The 25,362-nt window shown below is 42.0% G+C and overlaps 1 protein-coding gene across 1 annotated transcript in view; it reads left to right on the top strand.

Moving 5' to 3' along the window:
• GPATCH1 (G-patch domain containing 1) overlaps positions 1-25,362 on the top strand; it is a 780,183-nt gene that overhangs the window by 512,532 nt on the left and 242,289 nt on the right. Inside the window, exon 15 of the mRNA XM_044081593.1 lies at positions 14,049-14,212. Coding sequence (XP_043937528.1) covers positions 14,049-14,212 — 164 coding nt within the window. The remainder of the gene's footprint in view (positions 1-14,048; positions 14,213-25,362) is intronic.

Raw genomic sequence — 25,362 nt, 5'->3', positions numbered from 1 at the left:
TAGCCTTATTCCTTCTTACAAGCTGGGAAAAGCCTTGATTGGTTGGGAAAAAATTCATACTACTTCCACTTTATTCTTCAGAATAATGAACTGTGAGGAACACATCTAAATTTCATCAGGCTTACTTTGGTAATATGAAAGCATCAACTGCTGACTCCACTTCTTCAGAATCTGAGGCATCTCTGAATTAATTAATATTCTCTGTGTTTTAGAGAAACAGACATTACCTAAAATGCGCTCATGACATTGCTGATGCTGGTTCTAGAGCAGCTGGCATTGGGTCAGTGATGAGATTTGCCTGACTGCTTTCTCAGAATTTACCAGACGTCAAGAGCTGAGATGCTGAATGCTGGCTTGGATAAAAAGATTGTATTAAAGGAGGGAAAAGTTAATTCAGAGGATTACATAGATTTTTCATCCTTTCTTACCAAAATATAGTATAAACCTTTCTTCAGTTCCGATTACTTTTTTTAAGAAACAGAAAAAGCATTCCCAGTATGGCACAGGCAGCAAAATTTCAAAAAGCAGTGACGGGGAGGATCAAAAAAGAAAGGAAGGTCCTCACAAATCTAAGGACAATCTAAGAAAATAGACTAGCTGTATGCCCCTTCATGTGTTTTTCCCTCCCTACCCTGGCAATCTTGTAAAGCTTTCCAAAGTGTAAGTCTTCACTTTCTTGTGTGGCACCAGACAACTTCAAATACTTGGGTTCTGAGAAACACTCAGAAAGGCTATGTCTGGCAGTGGGATTCACTTCTTTTTCAAGGGATTCATTTTTTTTTTAAAGAAACATCTTTATTAAATTATCACATATGACATAGGCAACCATACATTTATATAAATGAAAACAAACTTTATTGACATAATTTTAGTTGCAAACATTGTACATCACAAGCCATACTGACATAATTTTAATTGCAAACATTATACATCACTTATACTCTATTAAGCCATTGTCAGTCAGACATTACACAGCTCATTCAAATTCTGCCTTGTTTTAAATCTCATTCCTCTTCTGCATATACTGTTCCCAAAATTCCCATTTTTCTGTGTAATTTGCTCCTACCCTTTTTCTAAAGATTCCAGTTCCAGTTGATTAATCTCTGTTGCTATATTTATTACTTTTAGTATAGTTGATTTATTACTTCTAGTACAGTTGGTTTAAACATTGATTTCCATTTTCTAGTAATTGCTTTTTTGGCAGATACCATAATTAGACTTAGCAAGGCCTTACTATGTCTAGGCAGTTTCAGTTCTGCATCATAGCTCAAAAAAATCAATCTGATATTGTAAATCTTTATTCATTCCTTACTGATAGGACTTTGGTTCCGTCCTCGGAACTGACACGGCCGTTTCCAAGCTAGCACCAGCCAAAAACTCTCAGCTTAGATCTACCCATAATGCCCCTTTCATAGTCTCTCCATATGTTGTTTGCCGCGTTCCTCGTCAGACGTGCCTAGCCTCTCTCTCTCTCTCTCTCTCTCTCAAAGCTAAGTGGAAATTTGTGATTTTTTTTGTGTAGTTTCTCTTAAAATGTTATCGTTTTTTAGTCAGTTTTGCCTTTTCTTCCTATCGCCTATAACCTGCTTCTATTTTCTACCCTTTACTTTTGGTAGTTAAATCTCTACCATCGTTGGTACTGTCCCTCTCCTGCCTTTGGTAGGCCTTCCTGTACCACTTGTGGTATTTTTTTAAATGCCATTGTTGGTATTCTCTTCTTTCTTTCCCTTGTTGTTGTTGTTTCCTTTAGGATAGCCCTTTGTTGCCTGTACTATATCAGACAAAGCTAAGTTGGGGTTTAAACATTGTGACAAGTGTGGGTGCAAGATGCCCAACAGGGACGGCCACGCTCGATGCGTTTACTGTTTGGGCGTGGACCATATAAATGCTACTTGTGATTTGTTCTAGTTTTCGCAATCACACAATAGTAGAGCACAAAAACAAGCTAATTCTGAAAGGTTTAGTCAAAACACCTTTTTCGGAGGCTCTCTCTGGGTCGGAGGTCTCACCACCTTCACTTGGTTCCTGCATCTCTGTCAGTTACAGAACCGAGTCAGCTCCATGCTTCTCTGGCGCCCTCAGCACAGACCTCTTCGGCACCAGGCTCTGTGTCTTCTCCCTCGGTGCAGTCTCTGATGTTGACTCCTATTTTGGTTCCAGCTTCGGCATCATCGGGTTCACTGGCGTCCTTGGTTCCGACACTGCCTTTCGCGACCATACCTGCTTCGGCAACATCCCTGGTGCAGATAGCTTATTCGGCTCCAAAGACTATGACCTCGGTTCCTAAAGTTGAACATCTCCCAAGAACCAGATACTCTCCAATGTATGACCTTTTTCGGGGCATCGGTTTAGCTCCTTTCTTGAAAGACCTGATTCTCCTTCAGCAGCCTCCTATAGATCCACCAGGCGCCTTTCTGAACAAGACGTAGTGCGGGTTGTGGACCAGCTTCTGGCAGGTAGGGGATTGCCCACCCCAGCTAGACCTTCCATTCGGCTCGTAAACCTTTACAGCGTATTCACCTGTTTATCCTCCTCTGGCTTCTACCCAGGCCCCGGAGATCTCAGTACCGATGACCGCCCTGGTTCATACTGCGGAGTTTTCCCTGTCGGCATCGACCTCCCTTGCTGCATTGGCTCCGTTGGAGCCGGTGCACTGTCGGAGCAGTGTTTGGACTATTGGCATCTTGGTACCTAGCCTGGTGCCTATTTTTTCACTGGTGCCATCTATGTCCACGGCTCCGACAGTTTCCAGTCCTGTCGGAGTTCCTTACCTGGAGGTGGGCTCCTCAGGGCAGGGTGTGACCCCGGTTCCAAGGTTGTCTTTCTCGGTTCCGGGCTCCCATCCCTCCTCGGGCGGGCATGCTTTCCAGGTGATGGAGAGGGTCCTTGTCTCCACAGGCTCACAGTCAGCACCAATGCCATCAGCACCAGAACCCCCCCTCCAGCATGCAGCTGTCCCAACCCCTTACTTTGGGATCCAGGGCACGGGAACCGCAAGATCTCCCTTTGAAGGGAACCCTTTCTCCGAGTCCTCCTCAGAAGATCATCCCAGAAGAAATGGTGCAAGAGGAAGCACCTTGATTTCCCTGAGGAATCTATCACTGAGGACACCGATTGCGATGAGGGAGAAGGGTCCCCACCAGACCTCTCAACCAATCGGGGACAAATTTCAAGAAAATCAGGGACAAGTCAAGAAAAAATCAGGGACAATCGGGGACACTTTTAAAATATTAGTGTTATTAACTTGAAACATTGACAGAATCAAAGCATATGAATTAATACACATTTTCTGAAGTAAAAGAAGTCTATAACTCTTAATTATTGTCATTATACATTAAGTGTAATTCACCACCTTTCCTCCAAAAGTCACTAGTTTTAGGAGGGATTAAGAGGGACAGAGCTAAAATTTGAGTCAAAATCAGGGACAGTTGAGAGGTATGGTCCCCACGGTCTCCCCCAGATGACGTCTTATTTGGAGACATTCTTGAAATTCTCAAGCAGCTGGGAGACTAGAAGTCCTCTAACCCTTCTTCTGAGGAGTATGTGTTCTTGCAGGCCTTCCATGCCCGGCCATCTACTTCCTGGGTGACACCACCTAAGGATGAGCTTATTAAGCTGATCATGCAGCATGCCTGGAAGGCCCCGGACAACGTAGAACCTGTCCCCCGGAGGCCGGACAAAATTCTATCCACCCCTGAAGACCAGCCCAGCTGGTCCAAGCAGTTGACGGTTGATTCCATGGTCGTGGCGGTGGCCACCAAAAGGGAACTGGCAGAAGATAGTTCTCCTGTCCATCCTCTGAACAGGGAGTCTTGAGCCATGGACAGACTAGGGAAGCGGACCTATGCTTCAGCGACCTTAGCCATCCGGTCACTGAACTACCTGACACTTCACTCTCCTCCAAAGAGACCTGATCTCTGAAATGTCTTCCTCTTTGGCAGGGGTGTACTGCCTGATGAGGTGCGTGACACTGTCGCCTCGCGGCTAGCTACCCTTGAATCTATCTCAACTCCTCGATGCGTTTGATATCTCACACCACCGAGGGGGAAGCTCAGACTGCCGCATCAAGCATTGTCATGAGATGTCATGCTTGAATGTGTTTGTGCGATTCTGCAGACCCCTTTAAATCTTCCTTCAATGTGCCTGTCGACGAATCTGCACTTTATGGTCCCAAAGTACGAGACACACTAGCACAAAGTGAGAAAGACAGAAAGACCTTGTCTGCTGTGGGCATATGTTTTTCCACCCCCCCCCCCCCCCAGAGGTCCTACTCCGGAACCAGAGGAGAGGAAAATTGTGGTTCAAGAAATCCCAAGGATCCATCCGTGATACTCGTGGTGAGCAATCCCCCCGGGGCAGATGGGGCAACTCATCTCGAAGACGCCCCTTTTGGGATAGAGGGGGTCCGTATAACCAGAGCACTGGAGATTCCTTGTTTGGATGACCTTAACAGCGCTCCTGAGCAGTGGCCTGATTGCTTTCCTCTGGAAGCAGTCGGGGGTCGTTTTTCTCTGCACCTACCAGCCTGGCAACTTATTACTACCAATGTTTGGGTGCAGAGAATAATATCCAGAGGCTACCAGAAACCTTTTGATTTAACTCCCAGACTCATCTACCGAATCCCTGATGATACCACCCAATCAGAGGGAGGTAGCAGCCTTAGAAATAGAAAAGCTGCTAAGAAAGAGAGTCATCCAACCAGTCCCACCAGACCAGAGAGGATCCAGGTTTTACTCGAGGTTCTTTTTAGTGACAAAAAAGACAGGGGACTGGAGACCAATCCTGGAGCTCAGCCTATTGAACAAATTTATCAAATGTCAAAAATTCTGGATGGTCACGATACAGTCCATTCTCCCCTTTCTAGGGAGGGACAACTGGATGTGCTCTATAGACCTCCAGGATGTGTATTACCACATAAAGATGGATCACCGCTTCCGGAGTTTTCTCCACTTCTGGATGGGAGCCAATCACTACCAGTTCAGGGCACTGCCATTTTGGTCTATCGACAGCCCGCCCCAAGTGTTCACCAAATGTATGGCAGTTGTAGTAGCTCATCTTCGACTACAAGGATTCCAGGTGTTTCCGTATCTAGACGATTGGCTCCTTACCGCCTCGACCAGGAATCTTCTTAATCTGCAGCCTCTTTTACACTCAAGGCCTCGTTCTCCGCTTGGGGATTACAATCAACAAGGACAAATCTCTAATGTCCCCAACAAAAACACCGGAATTCATTGGGGCAGTTTTCGACACAACATCCTGTCAAACTTCCCTCCCTCCTCACAGGCTTTCGAAAATAAGACACCAAATCCAAGCCCTTTTTCCACAGACTTTTGTACCAGCACGCCTTGTACTGCAACTCTTAGGCTCCATGACAGCTGCCATTACTCTAGTACCACTGGCAAAGTTGCACATGAGAATACTGCAGTGGCTCCTTTCTTCACAATGGTTGATCTTAACTCGCCCACTCGACCACATGATACATCTTACAAACCTCTGCAAGGAAGAAAAGCTATGGTGGATGAAGCCAGAATAGAATATTTGGTGTCAGCCGTTTTGTCTCCCCCAGCCCACGGCCATGGTGACCAAGGACGCTTCCCTGTTGGGGGGGGGTTTCCAGGGAAAGACGGTGCAAGGCACCTGGTCCCCCATGGAGGCCAATTTGCACATAAATGTCCTGGAACTGAGGGCAGTTCTCTTAGCGTTGCAAGCTTTCCATACATCCCTCCCTTCTGGGACCATTGCAATTCATTCGGACAACATGTGAGTTGTCTGGTATATCAACAAGCAAGATGGAACCAGGTCTTACCCCCTGTGTCAGGAAACCATCAGGATTTGGCACTGGGCGATAGCTTCCAACCGCTTTCTTATAGCAACGCACATTCCCGGGAGTTCCAACCTTATTGCGGACAGTCTGAGCAGGAACATCCTGATGCCTCATGAGTGGACCCTTAATCCTGTAATAGCGGATCGAATATTCCACCTCTGGGGCAAGCCTTGCTTCCCCCTTAAACAACAAATGCAGAAGCTACTTTGCCCTGATCCCCCCTCAGGGGGAACCACAGAGGGATGCTCTAACGCACGATTGGCCCCTGGGTCTACTGTATGCCTTTCCCCCATTTCCCCTCATCCTGAAATTCCTTCAGAAAGCTCAAAGGTTGAAAAGCAAAGTGATCCTCATTGCTCCTTATTGGCCCCATTAAGTCTGGTTCTCTTTCCTATGGCCTCATCTGATTCACAGCCTGTGGATTCTGGATCATTCCCAAGGTCTGCTATCTCATCCTCAGGGACTGATTCACCCCAATTTCCACAGCCTCAAGCTCACAGCTTGGTTCCTCCACTTCCATTGATTGCCAGACTGCCTGATATCTCATCTCCCGTTCGTGTGGCTTCACACACCTTCCACCAGGAAAATTTATTCTAGTAAATGGACTGGGTTCTCTACTTGGGGGCAAAGATCAGAACATAGACTCTCTTTATCTCTGCCTATTCAAAAGATCCTACAATACCCGACAACTCTTCTACATGCAGGACATTGACAATTACTGTACATTTAGCGGCCATCTCAAATTTTCATAATGGACTTGATAAGTCTTCTGTTATGTCACACTGCCTGTGCAAAACCTTTTTGAAAGGAGTATTACACGTTGAACCTCCTGTCAAGTCCCCCATAGAACCTTGGGATTTGACCTTGGTACTTCAGTCATTAACAGGCCCTCCTTTCGTGCCTTTTGATTCTTGTGATATAAAATTTTCTATTATGGAAGACTCTACTTCTAGTAGCACTTAACCTCAGCGAGAAGAGCATCTGAGTTGCAGGCCATGAGTGTCAAAGAGACCTTACTTGAACTTCCACAGGGCTAGAGTATCCCTTCATACTGACCCTTCTTTCTTGCCCAAGGTCATTTCTGGATTTTCCATTAACCAATCTATTGACCTGCTGGTTTTCTTCCCTCAGCATTCAAACAGTAGGGAGTATCTGTTGCATACCCTTGATGTTCATAGGCAGCTTCATTGTTATTTGGACAGGACTAAATCTTTCATGAAAACAGATCGTTTGTGGCCTTTGCAGGACCCAGATTGGGTAAACCTGTCTCCAAAATGACTCCATCCTCCTGGCTTAGAAATGTCATTACCTTTATCTACCATCAGAATAAGCTATCCTTACCTTCCAGAATAAAAGCTCATTCTACTAGATCGATGGCTACTTCTGTGGCTTTTCATTCCAGAGCCTCTATGGATGATATCTGCGCAGCAGCCACTTGGGCAAGACCTCATACCTTTATCACTCATTACCAATTGGATTTGGCCTCCAGGGGACGAGCATCTTTTGGTTCTATGGTGCTCAGGAATATCCTTCATTAGGGCCACACAGGACTCAAGTAGCTGGGGAGTCTGTCCTGTCAGTAAGGAATGAATAAAGATTTACAACATCAGATAAAGAAGTTATGTCTTACCATAACGTTCCATCTGTGTTGTAGATCTGTATTCATTTATTGCTTCCTGCCCTCCTTCCCCCTGCCTTGACACCTGGTGAAATTTAGGCATTCCTGGTTAGGGTATTTGCTCAGACAAGAGCCTCCTACTGTTTTCTCTTACTATCTCTATAGTATAGGGGTGAGCAAACTCAATCTGAAGAGACTGAGAGAAGGGTATTATGGGGGGTAGGTCTTAGCTGAGAGTTTTTGGCTGGCGCGATCTTGGAATCGGCCATGTCGGTTCTGAGGATGGAACCGAAGTCCTATCAGTAATGAATGAATAAAGATCTGCAACACAGATGGAACGTTATGGTAAGACATAACTTCTTTTTTCCTTAGTTGCACCAATTTGCCCACCCAATATCTCTGACAGAGTAGTCTGCAGGGAATCTTTAAAGTCTGCCAACTCATTTTACTCCCAGAAAATATGTTCCCAATTACCTCTTTCTTCCCCATCACACTTCCAACATTTGCTGCCTGCCTGTGGAAAATTTCTTCAGAGTCTACTTATGGTATAAAAATACCAATGTAAACACTTCTAAGCAAAGATCCTAAGTCTTCTAGACTCTGTTGCATATTTTGGAGAAGTGCATATATCCCCATTGTTTTGTTGTGAATTGCTTATCCGTTCGCTTTTCCCATTCCTTTCTAACCTTTTCTGATTGATTCTCACAATTATCATGTAGTGTTTTGTATGCTCTACTAACTATTCCTTTTTTAACAGCAGCTTCTGTTCTAGATTCTACTAAAAACTCTACCAGTGCTGGTCTTTTGCTTAAGATCTCCTTATTTCTTCCTATCTGTCTATACTCTGATATCAGTCCTGATAGGGAATGCAAGCTCTAGCCTGCAGTCCAAGTAAATTCTTGGCCTCTTTCAGTTCTGTTACCTTTCTGTATCTAATTATTTGCTCCTAATACATTGTTTCTTTTGCCACTTTTCTCCAGTAAATCCCAGCCCCCTCTTCCTATATCCCTAATTGCATTCATCCCTACTGGTAGAATTTCCTTTCTCCATTCCCCTGTTGTCTTAGTTCTTAGAATACTTTCTACTGCTTCATTAATATAATAGTATGTATAGTGGGTATTATTCTTAAGAATCTGCATCCAAAATCCCAGTCTGTCCTTGTTTCTTGAGCTTCTCCCATTTCATCATCATCCTTTTCCATTTTGAATTATAGGTTTATGCTTTTGCTATATATAGGAGCCTTAACTGTGTAGCTCTGAATTGCCCCTTCAAATTGGGTAATCCCAAACCACCTTGTTCTGTTGGAAGAATCAGCTTATCCCACTTCACTCTTGTCATCTTCCCCTCCTACATAAAACACTTCGGCTCTTTATTAATTGCCATCTACAACTTTCCTCTTGTTGATAAAAAATATACCTGACCTGTGTATAAAACTAAAGGGACTAAAATCATTTTAACTGCATGTATCTTGCTATCCATATAACAGAGCTTCAGATTTCTCAGTTTTTGTATAATGTTTTGTTTAGTCTCCTCCCACATATCCTTATCTGCCTCACCAGGATCCATTGTAATCTATACTCCTAAGTTACTTCATTTTATCATGTCCCCTTAAATATGGATATTGCTGAACCAGTTCATATATGGTTATGTAATTTACCTCTATTGTCTTTGTTTTAGCTTCATTAATTTTTTATTCTGAAATGTTTTGAAACTGTCCCAAAAGTGTTCCACAGTACTGTAATATCTCTCTGGTTTTGTCAGGTATAAAATATCATTTGCAAATAGAGCCAGCTTTTCTTGACTACCATAGCAATTATGGCCTTGAATTTTTGAGTCCCTTATTTTTCCCCTCATAGCTTCCAAATGTCCACAGGAATACCTTCTATTCCTGGGGATTTTCCTGTGGATTGGTTATAAGTCACCATTTTTATGTCATCTCCTCCTGTCCTGACTGTTAATAATTGAGCTCCATCTGCCTCTAACCTTAGCATGTGTAATTTTTCCATAAGGATTTCCATTTGTACTTTTTCTTGATTTCCATATTTATTTGCTTTATACAGACTTTTATAAAATTTCAGAAATATTTCTAGTACCTTTACAGGATTGCTTGTTATCTGCCTTGTTTTTGACTCCCTAAGCTTGGTGGTAACCATTTCTGTTGCTTGAGTTGTGCTAAAAGTTTTTGTGCTCTGGTGTTATTGTCAAAAACATATGTAATCTTTCTATTGAGCTGCTGCTGTTTGGTCTTATTATATGTTTAGCGGTGTGAAGAAAGATATTTATGATTTGGTTGTAGTTGTTAATGTTTTATTTGTAGATTGGAGTGATGGGTTTTCATTATTTATGTTGTACTCATTTGTCAGAGTTATGCTAGTTTTAAGTTAGCTATATCAAGTTCAGATTGTGGGACTGGTATTTTTTTTTTTTCAAAAAAGGAGATGTTGACTGGTAGATTTCCATACATATGGTGAAAAGGTACAAGCATAAAGCTAGCAACCCTGGGGATGGCAAGCAGTGCGAGTGGAGAGGAGCGAAATGGGCCACTGATCCATATTAGGTGGTAGTCAGTCAGTGTCTGCATGTATTGATCGGCTACCCAATGCAGTTAAACAAAATAAGAATGCAGAAAGAAACTCTTAAGTAAAGCTACTACAATTATGTGACCTAACACTGAAGGTGGTGAATGAGGAAGAGCTGTATCGCCTTATGGAAAATGATAGACAGTGTCTGTGGCTGCAATTGCAGAAAATTCTGTGATAATACTGCATTTCGAAACATAGATTATATACAGTTTCACTCGTGAGCTGTTTTATCAAAATTGCAGTAAACGAACCATTTTTGGGACAACAGTAGAATGGTTTCTAACAAACCTGATAAAATTCCATCTTCAGGCACCATACCAGATACATTTACTGATCACCTACCAGTTTTTGCCTGTAGAGAGACAACTCTCTTACCATTTTAAAGAAGTATCGAATCTAGCAAGCTTTAATAAAGAAACTTTAACCATTCTTACTTCTGTGAACTGGAGTACTCCAAAACCATTCCCCTACATTATGCAGTCTGCCTATTTAATACTACATTTCTCAACGTTCTAAACAAACTGATACCCATGTGCAGAAAGAGGGTCAAATAAAACACTTTCCCATGACTTTCTGCAGCAACTATAAAATTAATACATGATAGAGAGATGGCATGGAAGACATTTTAAGGTAACAAAGTGCTGGAAAATCTCCAAAACTTCAAACACCTTCACAATCAAACCAAAATAAAATTAAAAAATGATAAAATATTTATTTTTATTTATTTTACATTTGTTTACTGAGAGGCTAACCGCTCAGAACCCATTTTCAGCAGAGGCCCAGGCAGAAAAGCTCCACTTAGTTAACAATACATAAAAAAAACATTGACGTGATGATACTTTTTATATAATGTTGAAAGGCGTCAGAGATGTTGTGGTTTAAGGTATTTATACAGTAGATCATAATCAGCTAGAATTGGCTAAGGTTCTCTGGTACAATATAGATTTGCAGTATATGATGAGAAACTTGTTCAGTGGTACTTATTGTCACACATAGCATACAGTTGGCAGTAAAAACTTAGACAAATTAAATTATGTAACTGTATTTACAGTTAGTAATAAAATAATAGGAACTAAAATAAGCAAATTATTCTGTATCACATTCCGTTCAGTTATATTAAAGAAGAGGAAAGAAAGGTGAAGGTAAGAGGAGAGTGGCTCGGAGTGAGAAAATAGGCGGAAAAGAAGAGATTTGTGATGGGGAAGAATTAGCTAGTGAAAAAGGTGTTTTTATGTAGGTGAAGTAGGATAATGGATCGATTTGGAAGGAAGAAAAGTGTGGGTGACGTAATAGCATATTAGTGAGAGAGTTTTATGAGAAAGAGAGAAAATAATTATATTTGTTCATAGTTAGCTTGGGCTATTACATGAGCAGAGCCACAAGTCTGATAAATAATTTTTGAGTAGTTTTTTGAATTGGGTTGAATTGAGAGTGATTCAAATAGCTTGAAGAAGTGAATTCCAGGTTTTTGCTGTATGGCAGGAATATAGATAGTCCTCTGCAGTGTTTGTAGAGTTGGTGACCTGTAATAATAATTTGCTTGTTAGAATACGGTTGTTATTATTCTGTCTTCTGTATTACTGTGTTTTTAGTAGCTTTGAAAATTGTATTGTACTTAACTTTGTTGATATTAGCTTTTGTAATAATTGTATATGGAGCTTTTCCCCCCAGTCCTCCATTGAAAATGGGCTCATTTTGGCCCAATGGACTTTCCCGGTTAACAAACTGCAAATAAATAAAATAAATCATGTTTAGGCGAGCAATACTTTTCTCTGGCTGATAAAGTAGTTTGTGGGCCTTAGTTAACTGGTTGTAGGTTAGGAGTTGTGGTAGTTCTGTCCAGGAAAGTTTTTTTTAAAGTGAAGCAGTGGTGTCTCTTATGTGTATAGTGTGTGGCAAATTTTGCTGTTTTGTTGTAGCTTGTTTTTAATTTAAGTCTGTCTTTTTAAGGTTGGTAGGAATGGGTGAGGCGTAGAAGAGAGTTGACAGTAGGCGGGTTCTGGCAATAGCTACTCTAGCATTATCTGTTAGAAATGTTTTGTTTCTATACAGGGCTCCTATTTTTTTATGTATTTTCTTAATTGTTTGTGATATATGTAAATCAAATCTCAATTTATTATCAGTTATAACTCCTGGTAGTTTTTAATTAGGGTCAGGGGTAATTTTTGTATCATTGATAAGTGATACAGAAGGTGAGAGGGGATCTCAGGGTCGGGTGGGTTGGAAAATCATCAGTTTGGTTTTGTTGTAGTTAAGTATGAGCTCTGAGTTAGACAGCCATGATTCATTTTCAGTGAAAGACTTTTGAGTTGTATCTTGGAGTTGTTGTATGATAGGAGCAGCGCATATAAGTGTAGAGTTGTCTGTATATTGGATTATGGATGCTAGTGGGGTGGCAGCGTTAAGGTCGTTAGTAAAAATACTGAAAAGAAGTAGACGAAGAATGAAACTCTGTGGGACTGTTAGTGTGACTGGTAGCCTGTAAGGTAACTTTGGAACCAGGAGAGAGTGGAAGGACTGGATTTTAGGTTTGTGACAATAGTGAGGAGTTTGTAGTGAGAAATTGTATCAAAAGCTTTAGACATGTGAAGAAAGACTTGTTGTGTCTTTCGGCTTTTCCCGGTTAGGGGTCGCCACAGCAGAACTTCGGTCTGCTAATGATTGGCAGTCGATTTTTACGTGCCGAGTTGCCGGCCCTGATGCACAGCCTTCAATGAAGGTATACCCATTCATACATGTGTCCACACAGAAGATGCTCTAGCGGAGAATCGAACAGGACAACGTCTTTCTGTGAGACGACAACGCTACCGCAGCACCACCACTGCAGTTACATGTGAAGAAAGACTAATGATACTATTTCCCCTTTATTTCTGATATGATTTTTGGTGTTGATAAAGCTAAGGAGTGCAGTAGTGGTACTATGATAGGGTCTGAAACCATGCAGGGATTTGGCCAGCAGGTTATTGTTTGTGAGTGCACTAGTTGAGAATGAATACAACTTTCTAAGAGTTTAGATGGTGGGGATGCAATGGCGATGGGTCTGTAGTTTGTAAGTTCAGTTGATTCCCCCCCCCCCCTTATGTAGGGGAATTATGTGTGAGATTTTCCAGATTAATGGGACATATTGTTTGGCAATAGATTTGTTAATCAGTATTGATACAATGTAGGAAATGGCTTCTGCTGCTATTTTTAGAAATTCATATTGTAAATTATCGACTCCTATTGAGGTAGGTTTGAGTTTCCGTAATAGTTTTCAGTGGTTTTAGTGGAGATGGGCTGGAATGAGAAAGTATCACTGTTGTTGGTTGGCTTATGTGACGATGCTACGTGTTGTTGATTATTTTTGGTTAGAAATAGGATACTTTCTGTTAAATATTTATTGAACTGTTCTGCAATGGACCCTGAGCTGATTGGTATGTTAAGGGAGAGGGTTGTAGCTTGTCCAGGATGGAAGATTTCTTTGATAGTGGTCCAGACTTTTTGTGAATTTCTTTGATATTTGAATTGTATATTGGTGTAGTCATTTTTTTGTCTAGTTTATAACTATTTTAACTTACAAAACAATCACAAAACACCTGTTATTTTCTAGAATTACATAAAACTTTTATCCCCAGGTAGAAAAGAGCAGCCCCACTGCCTGATGCAGATTGCTGTTTCACATGCACATATTCAGTTTGGTTTTTGGGCTCTGGCAGACCCGTGAGGCCTTCTAGCCACTTGCTTTGTTGTATATCATGTAACATATCAGTGTAGAATCATGAAGCCAGTGTTTTCTTTTGTTGTAAGCCTAACTACAAAACTGATATATTTTTGTGTAACTAACCACTTTTATTTTGGCCTAAGCTTTCACTCCTTGTAAGACTGCCCTTTGTAGCCAGGCAGAAATGTTTAGTTTATCTAACCACTATTAAAAATTTAGAAGAAGATGCTTAAGATGCTTTAGAGCTTAAACTTGTTTTAAGCACACACAGGGGCAGTTAGATGCAGATTTTAACATCTACATACATCTTTTGATGGTTGTTAGGTTCAACAAAGTCTTCTGTGTCTGAAAGAAAGTCAAGATGGGATATTTCTGCTGAGCAGAAACAACACAGTGACGTTTCAAGTGCAGCAACACCACATCGTTCTTTGTTTATACCACAGGTACCAAAAGAATCAGAAACTAAAAAGACAGATCTTCCCCCTCAGGTATTGCAGTTTTCTGTTCTTACAGATATGGAAATTTATAAAATCATATGTGCTGTATTATCTCATGAATGTTTTTTTTAAAAGTAGATAACTTTTATTCTTGGCAGTAGTATTTGTGCTTCTACTCCCACCATAATACCTGAATACACAAGGTAGTCTGACTTCCTTCAACAATTCTGTCCTGCCACCAGCTTGTTTAGTGGCAGTTTACTGTTTCAAAATGCAATGTATTCCTCCTCCTCCTTCCTGAAGCTGTAAATATTGACATTGTGCACTTTACATATTCATGAGAAAATTCTACACTGATGTGCCTTGCATTAAGGATCATACCTCACTGACCATATTGCCATTTTGAAGTAATTTTCCACAGTGCAAGGAGAGACACAGCTTCACTGAGAAGATAAGGGGAAAAAAGTTTCTGTACTCAAAAGAGTTCATTCACTTAATGAGTCTGAAATCTGTACCCATGAAAGATTTTCACTGCTTAAGTTGTTTGCTGATTTATCCTACTCCATTCTTATGTGTACAGACATATGTGAGTTGTATATATGCATTTATATATATTTATACTAGTACTGGACACTGAAACTAAAGGGGGGGCATGGTTATATTTATCAGGTAGTATATGCTTGTGTGTATGTACGTATAGATAGACTGATACATCACATTGTTTACAACAAGAAAGTTAGACTGATACATCACATTGTTTACAACAAGAAAGTCAATCGCAAAAAGATTGACATCTGAAACACCCACACTAAACTTTGCATGTGTGAGTAAAATCCTTGATGCATCCAACAAACAAAAAACAAAATAACATAATTTTTTTACAGAGGGGTAAGCCCCCCTGCACTCCCACACCCCCTGCTAATTATTTATACTAACTACAAGATTGCACAGTCTCTGAGGAATGGGAATATTCCCTCACCAGGGATTGTCAATCTCACGCAACTGTCAACATTTTGTGGTTGACTTTTTTACTGTTAGCATTGTGGTGTTGCCATACATATGTGTGTGTGACTACCTTGTATAACCAAAGTTACACTTACCGAATCTCTAATCACTGAGACGACCTCACCTAAACCACTAATCACCAAAGCTACAAAACACTGCAATTTTGAATAGGGAAACGAGAAGTTATGTACTTACCATAACGTTCCATGTTTGTAGTCCATCCCGCCTACATTCTTGCTGGATGGGTTCAGAGCCAAACCTCAGCTCTGACTTGGCCGATACTAAAGCTCGAGAGCTTTTACTAGCTCAAGGCTATTCCCTATTCCATGGTGCACCACGGCAATTCCCCATATCTTGTTTGCAAGAAAGTAACTAAATACATAATAGTGTTTATTCTATCAATGACTATGTACATATAAACAAAAAAGGATTTTGTTTTAATATCCATGGCATATGGACAGACAACTATAACAAGGTCAGACAGCATAATGGATAGTCCACCAGTTCCTCCAGGATACAGGAAGGGGGAAGGAGGGTGGGACGCAAGAATGTAGGCGAGATGGACTACAAACATGGAACGTTATGGTAAGTACATAACTTCTCGATGTTATGTAGTCGTATCTCGCCATAATTCTTGCTGGATGGGACTGCATCCCCAGCACCTTTTTCCCGGGTGGCTCAAGCAAAGAGACTCTTTAGCACAGTGGTCCCAAAGGATGACCTGTCCCGGGAGGCCAAATCTAATTTATAATGAGTGACAAAAGTATGAGGTCTTGCCCATGTAACTGCTGCACAAATTGTATCAATTGGAAGTTTAGATTTGAAGGCATATGAAGCTTGATACTGCGCTACTTGAATGACTTCTTAACCTTAGCAGGTAATTGTTTCCCAACACTTTTGTAAGCAAATAAAATGCAGTCTATATTCTGATTTATTACTATAATTGGGGAAGAATACTGGTAATTCAGTAGTTGTGTTTAGATTATGTTCTGAGCATACCTTAGGGAGAAAAGAAGGATTAGTTCTTAGGGAAACTCTGTCCTTATGAAAAATAATATATGGAGGTTGAATGGTCAGAGCTTGCAATTCTGAGACCCTCCTAGCAGATGTTATAGCTACTAAGAGCAATGTCTTCCAAGACAACAATTTCAAGTTGGAAGAAGAAGACGGTTCGAATGGTGGAGAAATCAATGAGGTCAGAACTAAGTTTAAGTCCCAGGACTCTGGAGGTTGCCTGATTAGAGGTCTGAGAAGGAGGACTCCTTTCAGAAAGGTTTTACATAAAGAGTGGGACATAATAGAATTTCCCATGTTCACAAAATGATAATTTGAGATGGCAGCCAACTAAACTTTAATGGTAGCAGCTGCAGCTCCTTCTTGAAAAATAGATGCGAGGAAGGACAGAATAGACTCTATGGGAGCCGAGTAGGGATCTATGCCTTGTTTTGCCGCCCAAGTGGAAAGCCTTTTTCATTTGCTGGAATATAATTTTCTGGTGGAAGGTTTGTGGGAAGAAACAAGGATGTGTTTTACAGTAGGAGAAAGGGATATACACCTGGCTATTCTTGGAACTGGAGCAGCCATGCTGTCAATTTCAGGGTTTGGATGGTAGGATGGAACTGTCCCGATTGATGAATCAGGAGGTCTGGAGATGGTTCCAGAATCCATGGTTCCTCCAAGAGATAAGGCTACAGGAAGGGGAACCAGACTTGGCGAGGCCAGTAAGGAGCAATGAGGATCAGGGTACTGTTTAACAGTTTTGCTTTCTGAATCACTTGGGGTTTGAAGGGGAAAGGGTGGAAAAGCGTAAAGAAGACCCAGAGGCCAATTGTGGACCAGAGCATCCCTGGATGACATCCCCGGATGGGGAATGAGGGCAATGCAGTTGCTGCATTTGGCGTTCATGTACGTGGTGAATAGATTGCAGCAAGGATGGCCCCATTTGCGGAAAATCTCTTCTGCAACTTCTGTTTTCAGGGACCACTCGTGAGGCATCAGAATTGCTTGACTCAGTTTGTCTGCTATCACATTGGACTTCCCCAGAATGTGCGTTGCTACCAGAAAACATTGAGAGTCCATCGCCCATTTTGATACTCTTTGTGCCTCTTGACAAAGTGGGTAAGACTTGGTTCCCCATTGCTTGTTAATATACCACACTACTGACATGTCTGATTGAATTGCGATTGTCCCGGTGGGAAGAGAACTGTGAAGTGCTTGCAGCGCGTATAGCACTGCTCTCATCTCCAGAACATTTATGTGTAAGTGGTTCTCGTGATCCTGCCAGATACCTTCGACCGTCATTCCCAGATAATGACCCCCACCCTATCTGGGAAGCATCCGTGGTCAAGACTTCATTTTGTTGAGGGAGAACAAAGGGACGACCTAGATAAAGCTGATCTGTATGTTACCACCATGTTAGATCCTTCTTGCAGGATTTTGTAATGAGTATTTGGTGGGACAAGGGTGAATCCTGCATTGACCACTGGGTAAATAGTAGCCACTGAAACACTCTCCTGTGTAGACGGGCTAGGGGAACTAAAAGAATGGTGGACGCCATAGGACCTAGAACTTGAAGATCTCTCCTGGCCTGTACTTTGTCTTTGTTCAGCAAGAGTCTGACTTGGTTGTGCAACAGTTCTATCCTTCCTGGTGTCAGTTATGCTGTCATGGTGGTTGAGTTTAGGGCTGAGCCTAAGAAGACAATATGCTACGATGGAGATAAGGCAGATGTTTTTAGATTTACTGTAATCCCTAGTCTGGCGCACAAGGATCGAGTCTCGTCCCTGGCTCGGATTAGTTGATGCTTGGTGGTAGCAGTGAGGAGGCAGTCATCTAAGTACGGAAACACCCGGAATCCTTGATGTCTCAGGTGAGCCGTGACCACCACCATTCATTTGGTGAAAACTCTGAGGGCTGTAGTGAGGCCAAAGGGCAGCGCTTGAAAATGAAAATGACTGGCTCCCAGCCGAAAGCATAGGTGTCTTCTGGAGCACCTGTCCATTTTGATATGGTAGTACGCGTCCTGAACATCTATGGAGTACATCCAATTGTCTTTTCCGATTGACTGCAGTGTGATCATTCAGAACTTTGATTTTTTTTTTACAGACTTGTTCAGCTTGCTGAGATCTAGAATTGATCTCAGTCACCAGTCTTTTTTGGAGCTAAAAGAATCGTGAGTAAGTTCTGGATCCTATTTGCTCTGTGGGGACTTCTTGGATGACTCTTTTTTGAAGCAACGAGATAACTTCTAATGTTGCACGGTCTATCTGATTGGGTGGTACATCTGGTAAAGACCAATTTGTAGGGGGATAGCAAACAAAAAGAATGAGGTAACCTCTGGAAATTATATTTTGTATCCATCGATCTTGAGAAATTTGTAGCCAGGCGCTCGGGTACAGTGCGAGACAATCCCCGACTGCCTCCAGAGACGGACAGTCGGACAACCCTTCAGGGGCGATGAAAGGGCCGATCAGAGAAAGCATCTCAATCACCCTGGTGTTGCGGACCCCCTCTGCTGCGAGAGCGGCACTTTCCATTATAACCTCCCCCTCTGCCTCTAGGGGAGGGTTGGCCATGTGCTTGAGGGAAACTTCTTTGGGATTTATGGAACCACATTTTCCCTCCTGTTTGACCCTTGGGATAGGGTCTGGAAGGAAGGAAGGGAAAAATGGACTCCCCACAGTAGATAAGGTTTTCTCTTCCTGCTTGCACCTGGTCTTTTTTACCTGAGGTCCAAAAAGAGTTGAACCATCAAAGGGGACGTTGGTAAAGAAAGACTTGAAGGACTCCATAAAATTGCATACACTCATCCAGGAATGTCTTCTAAGAGATATTCCTGATTCGGCCACCCTGCTCACTCTATCAGCTGGGTAAGAAGTCAGCCTCATGGAGGAGTTAGCAATAGAGGTAAGGGTAGAGAGCTGCAAAAATACCTTGTCAGTGGATCCCGAAGCTACTGAACCCTGAAGGGCATCTCCCAACTCTTTTAGGAAATCCCTTTGTAGCCCAGTAAAATGGGACAGGTAGTTCAGCGATCGTAAGGTAAAAGCCGCCGAAAAAAAAGTACGCTTTCCATACCTATCCATCATCCTAGACTCTTTATTAGGAGGATGAATATTTTAGGATGTCTCAGATAACTCCTTCTTTGTGGCTGCTGCTACCACCATAGCATCCACAGGTGCTCCCTTGGTTAGAAAGGTTTTGTCTTCTGGAGCAGTAATAAATTTATTAGGCCTCCTTGGGACAGGCTCCACTGTGTCCAGGGAGGTCCAAGCTTTCCGAGATATGACCCCTAACTGTTGGTCATATGATGGTATCACCCAGGCGGTGGAAGGTCGGGAACCAAAAGCCTCAAGGAGGTACACTGATTCGTCCTCAGTAGGGGTAGAGGTCTTCCAATCACACCTCTGTCTAAGATTTCTAGGATGTCTGCAAAAGAGACATCCTCAGAGGGGGATCTTGGGGACCCTTCTGACTCATCCAAATCAGTGTCAGACGTGACAGACTCGGGTGAGTCAATATGCTTCCTCTTGCAAACTCTCTTCCTAGGGACCTCTCCAGTGGGGTAATCTGGGGAGGTTTTGGAAGAGGGGACAACTCCTATGGGGGCTCCTTGGGGCTCTGGTTCCCTACGCTTAGGGGCAGATGGGGGAGAAGAGGCTGCAATCGGTTACTGGAGGGGGATGTCAGGTCCAACGGCAGGGCTTTAGTACTTGACAAAGCTCTCTCTATTGCCACGAAAGCCTTACCACCTTGCTCCGAAGAAGACCTCCACTCTGAGGAAGCTGAAGGTCGATTCTGAACCACAGGAGCAGGCTCCGAAGCAGATGTGGGAGCCGAGCTCACGCGAGCTGAACCATCGAGAGGGAGGGTTGGATTGGAAGAAAAACCGGGGTGACTATCCCTCCCCGAGTCAACCGGAGATCGTCAGCTCCCAGACCCCTCTGCTCCAGACTGAGCTGATGAAGTTAGAGTTATCAATTCCAAGGAAGCAGGGAGAGTTCTCAGAACGGAGGGTTCCAGCACAGTATGACCCAAAACGTTAGACTCCGAAAGCTAGGCAGTCGGAGGAGGAACAGTAGACTGAGGATGGGACGGACCCGAAACCTTTGGTTCCGGAGAAGCTAAAAGTTTTGCCAGTGCCAGGTTACAGAGCAACTTCTTCACCACCGGCTCAATATCCTCATCAGATAGTGTCTTGGAGGAATGGGTGGAGATAGATGGAGATCTCCTCCTTTCCAAAATAGGAAATCTTAAAGTTGGTGAAACTGGTTCCAAGATTGGTGAATGTCTCGACGCCGATGAAACAGATGGCACTGAGACCAAAGAAGCAGAATCAGAGCCAGAACTCTTTTTCTCCATCACTTCTGATTTTTTTTTGCCTGTTCCGAAGCAGGAGCCGATGGAGATTTCCTTTTTTGATTTTTAGACACTGACTGACATTGTTCCAGCTGTTCTTGAAAGGCACTTCTCATCAGACCCCTATCAGTTAGTTTCCTTTTATCTTCATTAAGAACCCTGGTGCTGAACGCATGACAAAAGGTACAGGGTTCTTACCAATGAGGCTCCCCAAGACAATATACACACAACTGGTGTGACTGTCGGTCAACGACATTTTCTGAGAACACTTATCAGACTTTTTAAAGCCAGAAGGGCGGTGCTCTCTGTGTTCTCTATCTTTATCCTTTGACATTTTGTTTTTTTTTTTAGTGAAAGGGAAAAAAGAAACCAATACAACAATAATAGTACAGCTATAAAGAGATATATTATTTTTTTTTTTTTTGTTAAAGAAAGAAGAAACTAGCACACAGTAAGGAAGGCCCTCTAATTTAAACAGGCGACTACGGCTCTCTAACTTAAACATACAATCCTTAAAGAAAGGGACAGGGGATGCTAACCCACATGCAATGTTGTTGTTGTGTCTTTCGGCTTTTTCCCGGTTAGGGGTCGTGACAGTGGAACTCCGGTCCGCAAATGATTGGCAGTTGATTTTTACGTGCCAAGTTGCCAGCCCTGACGCACAGCCTTCAACGAAGGTACGCCCATTCACGTAGTCTCCATGCAGAAGATGCTCTAGCTGAGAATCAAACCGGACAGTGTCTTACTATGAGGCGACAACGATAATAAAGGTAAAACTATTATTAAGAAGGAATAAGGAATATAGGCAAAAATATCAAAATATTCTACTTGGCCAACAAGCCAGTAAAGAAGACAACCTCGAAGCTTTCCCGGCAAACGAGATCTGGGGAATTGCTGTGGTGCACCATGGGATAAGGGGATAGCCTCAAGCCAGTAAAAGCTCTCGAGCTTTAGTATCGGCCAAGTTGGAGCCGAGGTTCGGCTCCAAATCCATCCAGCAAGAATTACGATGAGATAGGACTACATAACATCAAGCCATTTGGCCACTAAGGCAAAATAACATGGATACAAACTAAACCTGCCCAAGTGGAGGGCTTTGCCCCCCCCACACCCCCCAACTAAATGTACCAACTCACACTACACTGGGGAAGAGGGCAAAGTTCACCCTGGTGGCCAAGTGGTTCATTTCTCTATTCAGAAGTGCGGTGTTTTGTAGCTTCGGTGATTTGGGTAAGTGTAATTTCAGTTATACAAGGTAGACCCGTGTGTGTGTGTGTGTGTGTGTGTGTGTGTGTGTGTGTGTGTGTGTGTGTTTATATATATATATATATATATATATATATATATATATATATAAAATGTTTTTTTTTTGTCGTTACCCTATATGCCATCAAAAATATATCACCACTCTCTGCATATGCTGTTAACCATTCTTCAGCAGTCTAACCATGTAACCATAACAAAATATAACATATAACTAGTGCAACTTGATCCCATTTATATGACAGAAAAAAAAATTAAGTGTTATGTACTGCACATATAACATACATAACTCAAAACTTTAGAAAAGAAATTAACCAGCACTAAAATGAAAAAGTGAAAAAAGAAAATAAAAACAAAACCTTAGCCAGAGATTCGGACATGGACTTACTAGCATAAATGTTAAAAATCTCCACTAAATAATGTTAAAATAACTAAAAGTATAACTGTACTATAAATTTAATACAGCTGAACGCAACTCTGACTACACTACTAAAATACCATCAAATTTCTTGACAGTATTAAAAACGCACAATTAAAATTTACCACGGAAGGTACAGTAAAAAAAACCCACTCGCAATTAACTGAGGTTTAGAGAACAAATTTTATTCATAATGAGTGGCAAAGAACTTTGCAATTCAGGAAACTTAATTTGTCACACAGCAGCCTCTCCTTGTCTCAGTAAGTAATATTCAGCTCTTTTGTGAATGCCAGTCAAAGATGCAGCCACAAAACAACAGGTTAAAACATAAGCATTTTTGACCTGTCTAAAACACTGATAACATTGTTTTTAAAGGGGAACAAGTCCCCAGCCCAACACCCCTGCCACTTACATATGCTAACTCCCAAATCTCTATAACTCGGGGATGGGACACATGTTTGAGACACTGAAATTTTGACTATAAAATGGAAAAGCTAGGAACTGCACATTAATGATCGCACACTGAGTATGGCTCACTAGTATGCCATATCTAAGCTGGGTATCCTATCCTTCCATATGCTGTGTACACACACACACACAGTTAGATCTAAATGTAGACAGGCAGATAAATGTATTCTGGGTTCCTTGTAGCTGATTCTTGTCATGAAACGTGTTTCTTTGTGGATTGGTATAGTGTACCCTTCCTGTTTTCACAAAACTACTGGAAAAATAGTGGTCACCAAGCAGATTCTGCACTTTTTACTAAGTTTGTCCAACTTACCTAGGGACAACATGGATTCAGAAAAGTCTACTGCACTATTCTTGAAGCAGTATTTGTTTTCACTGACATTCTGCTTTTGGTAATGGTCTTCTAACAGGCACTGTCATGGAGGCCCTTAACTGAGACTTTGTCTTGACTGAACATAATATGATTTTCTAGTCTGTCAGCCCGAGTTTTGGGGTAGGTCCTTTAAAATTATTCTGTAATTAGCTCTTATATAGTAGCTGAACTAAATTTTGGAACCTGCATTCTTATCAGAAAGTTACTCCAATGTTTATTCTTAGGACCTTTACATTTTTCCTTTTTTATTCCTGACCTTACTTGTAACCATCCAAAAGTAAATGCAGATTTTTGTGTTGATGATTAAGTTCTCCTTTGCTTCAGTTCAGGTGATCAGCATTCACCTGTGTCACATTTGGAACTTTTGCATCCCCACCAACACCAAGACAGAATCGTTTTTCCTAGAAACTGAAACCTTTTGTCATTTTTTTATTTTCTGAGGATATTGTGAAGTAAGGCATGCAAAAGATGTTGCAGATGTTTAGGAGATTACTTTGACTTATCACTGATTTCCTTTACCACCATACTAAATGGAATATCAGTAGAATCCTGGATCAACTTACAAAGTCTTTCAAATTTATCTGACTTTTAATTCTTAGTTTGTCTTCCCATGCTTTTAGAGGAAATTTACTGTTTCTAGGACTGGATTATGTATCGCCTCTTACCATCATGAGACACCATTGTTCTCAGAAGTAGCTGATGATAAGCAAAATAGGCTTTTTTTCAAATAAGCAGGTTGTGTGTCATCAAGCTGTGTACAGTCCAGTGTTGCAGACATTAGTTTTTACACTTCTAGATCTTTTTCTGTCTCTTAAGTAATTTTTTTCTGAGAGCTACTCTCCCTCTTTCTCTGTGTGTATATATATATATATATATATATATATATATATATATATATATATATATATATACACAAATACATTAACACACACACACACACAAATACACTGAATATGGCTGACTGCACCCTTGATCTTGCACATAAACTCCTTAATCCACAGATACTGCCCTACTGCTCCATCACTGCTGGCAATTTGTCTCATTGTTCTCTCATATCCCATGCCGAGAGGGCTTGTAAACTGGCTTCACTTGGGAGGCTGTAGTTATAATGGTCTTGATGTTATGTAGTCCAATCTCGCCTACATTCTTACCCGTGGGTACTTTTTTAGCTCAAAGTCTTTCTATTGGCTGGGCTAAGATGGTATCCCATGCTGCACTGCTCTATATCCCCAGAACTTGTTTGCCGCTCATGTAGCTCGAATGTGGTCTCGCTCTTGGCTGTGGCTAAGTACCCTTTTTCTTCTTTATCAGAGAAGTTTTTTGCATAAAAGCTATTTTAATAGCTATTGTGTGTGTTCTTGTCTGTATTGTGGAAGAGTTGTGGTTTTGATTGTTTATTCTGTGGTATCCCACTAGCTGTTTCCAACGGGCTAGGCCCATTTCAGTTAGAGGACCTAGTCTGTCTCCTTGCTTTCCTTGTGTTCTAAAAGTTTCCCGGGACTAAAACCATTTAAATTAGAGGAATTGGTCCTTCCCCACTTGTGTTTGTGTCTGGGGATCGTTTAACTTAGAGAGCTTGTAGTATTCTGTCTGTTGTAGGCTTTTTCCTGCCTTGTGACTGTTTGACTGTTGGTCAATTTATTCAGTGGTTAATTGTTGTTGGTTAACTATGTCCAAAGATACTAAGGAGCACAAGCCCTCGGGCTTCAATGCTCTAGGTGTAGTTATAAAATGTCCATTACCGATGGACACTCTGTCTGTGTGTATTGTCTGGGAGCGATTCATCTCCAGGAGTTGTGCAGTTTCTGTCATGTCTTTAGTCCGCAAGTTCTTCAGGAAAGGAAGAATAAATTGATTTTGAAGGGACTTCTGAAACCCTTCTTCGAGGAGGGTCTGGAGAGTGCTTCCAGCTCTAAGGCAAAATCCTCAAAAGCAAAAAAGCGATCTCTGGCTCCATCATTCTCCTCGGAGCCACCGGAGAAAATAGCAAAGTCTGCTTCAACATCCTTGGCTCCATTGTCCTCGGGGCCGCAGGAAGTGTCAGTTGTTATGGAACCTGCTTTGGCTCCAATCTTCTTGGAACCTGTTCGGAGCCGATTGCCTAGCATTAGGCCAGTATCCCCTTCTTGCAGGTTCCCTTCAGAGAGGAGGTCTCAGTCTCCTTCTCTATCCAACAAATCTTCCAGGATGTTATCGGATGTGGATGTCGATAGAGAGGTGCAGAGACTTCTTCAGTCACCGCTACTGGCAAAATTGTTCTCTGCTCCGACCCAGTCGGCTCCGGAGCCAGGCCCTCAACCTGCTTCGATACTTCCT

This window comes from Protopterus annectens, chromosome 8.part1 (assembly GCF_019279795.1).
Source record: "Protopterus annectens isolate FY-2018-M chromosome 8.part1, PAN1.0, whole genome shotgun sequence".
NCBI lineage: Eukaryota > Metazoa > Chordata > Ceratodontiformes > Protopteridae > Protopterus > Protopterus annectens.
This window is presented reverse-complemented; position numbering and strand designations above follow the sequence as displayed.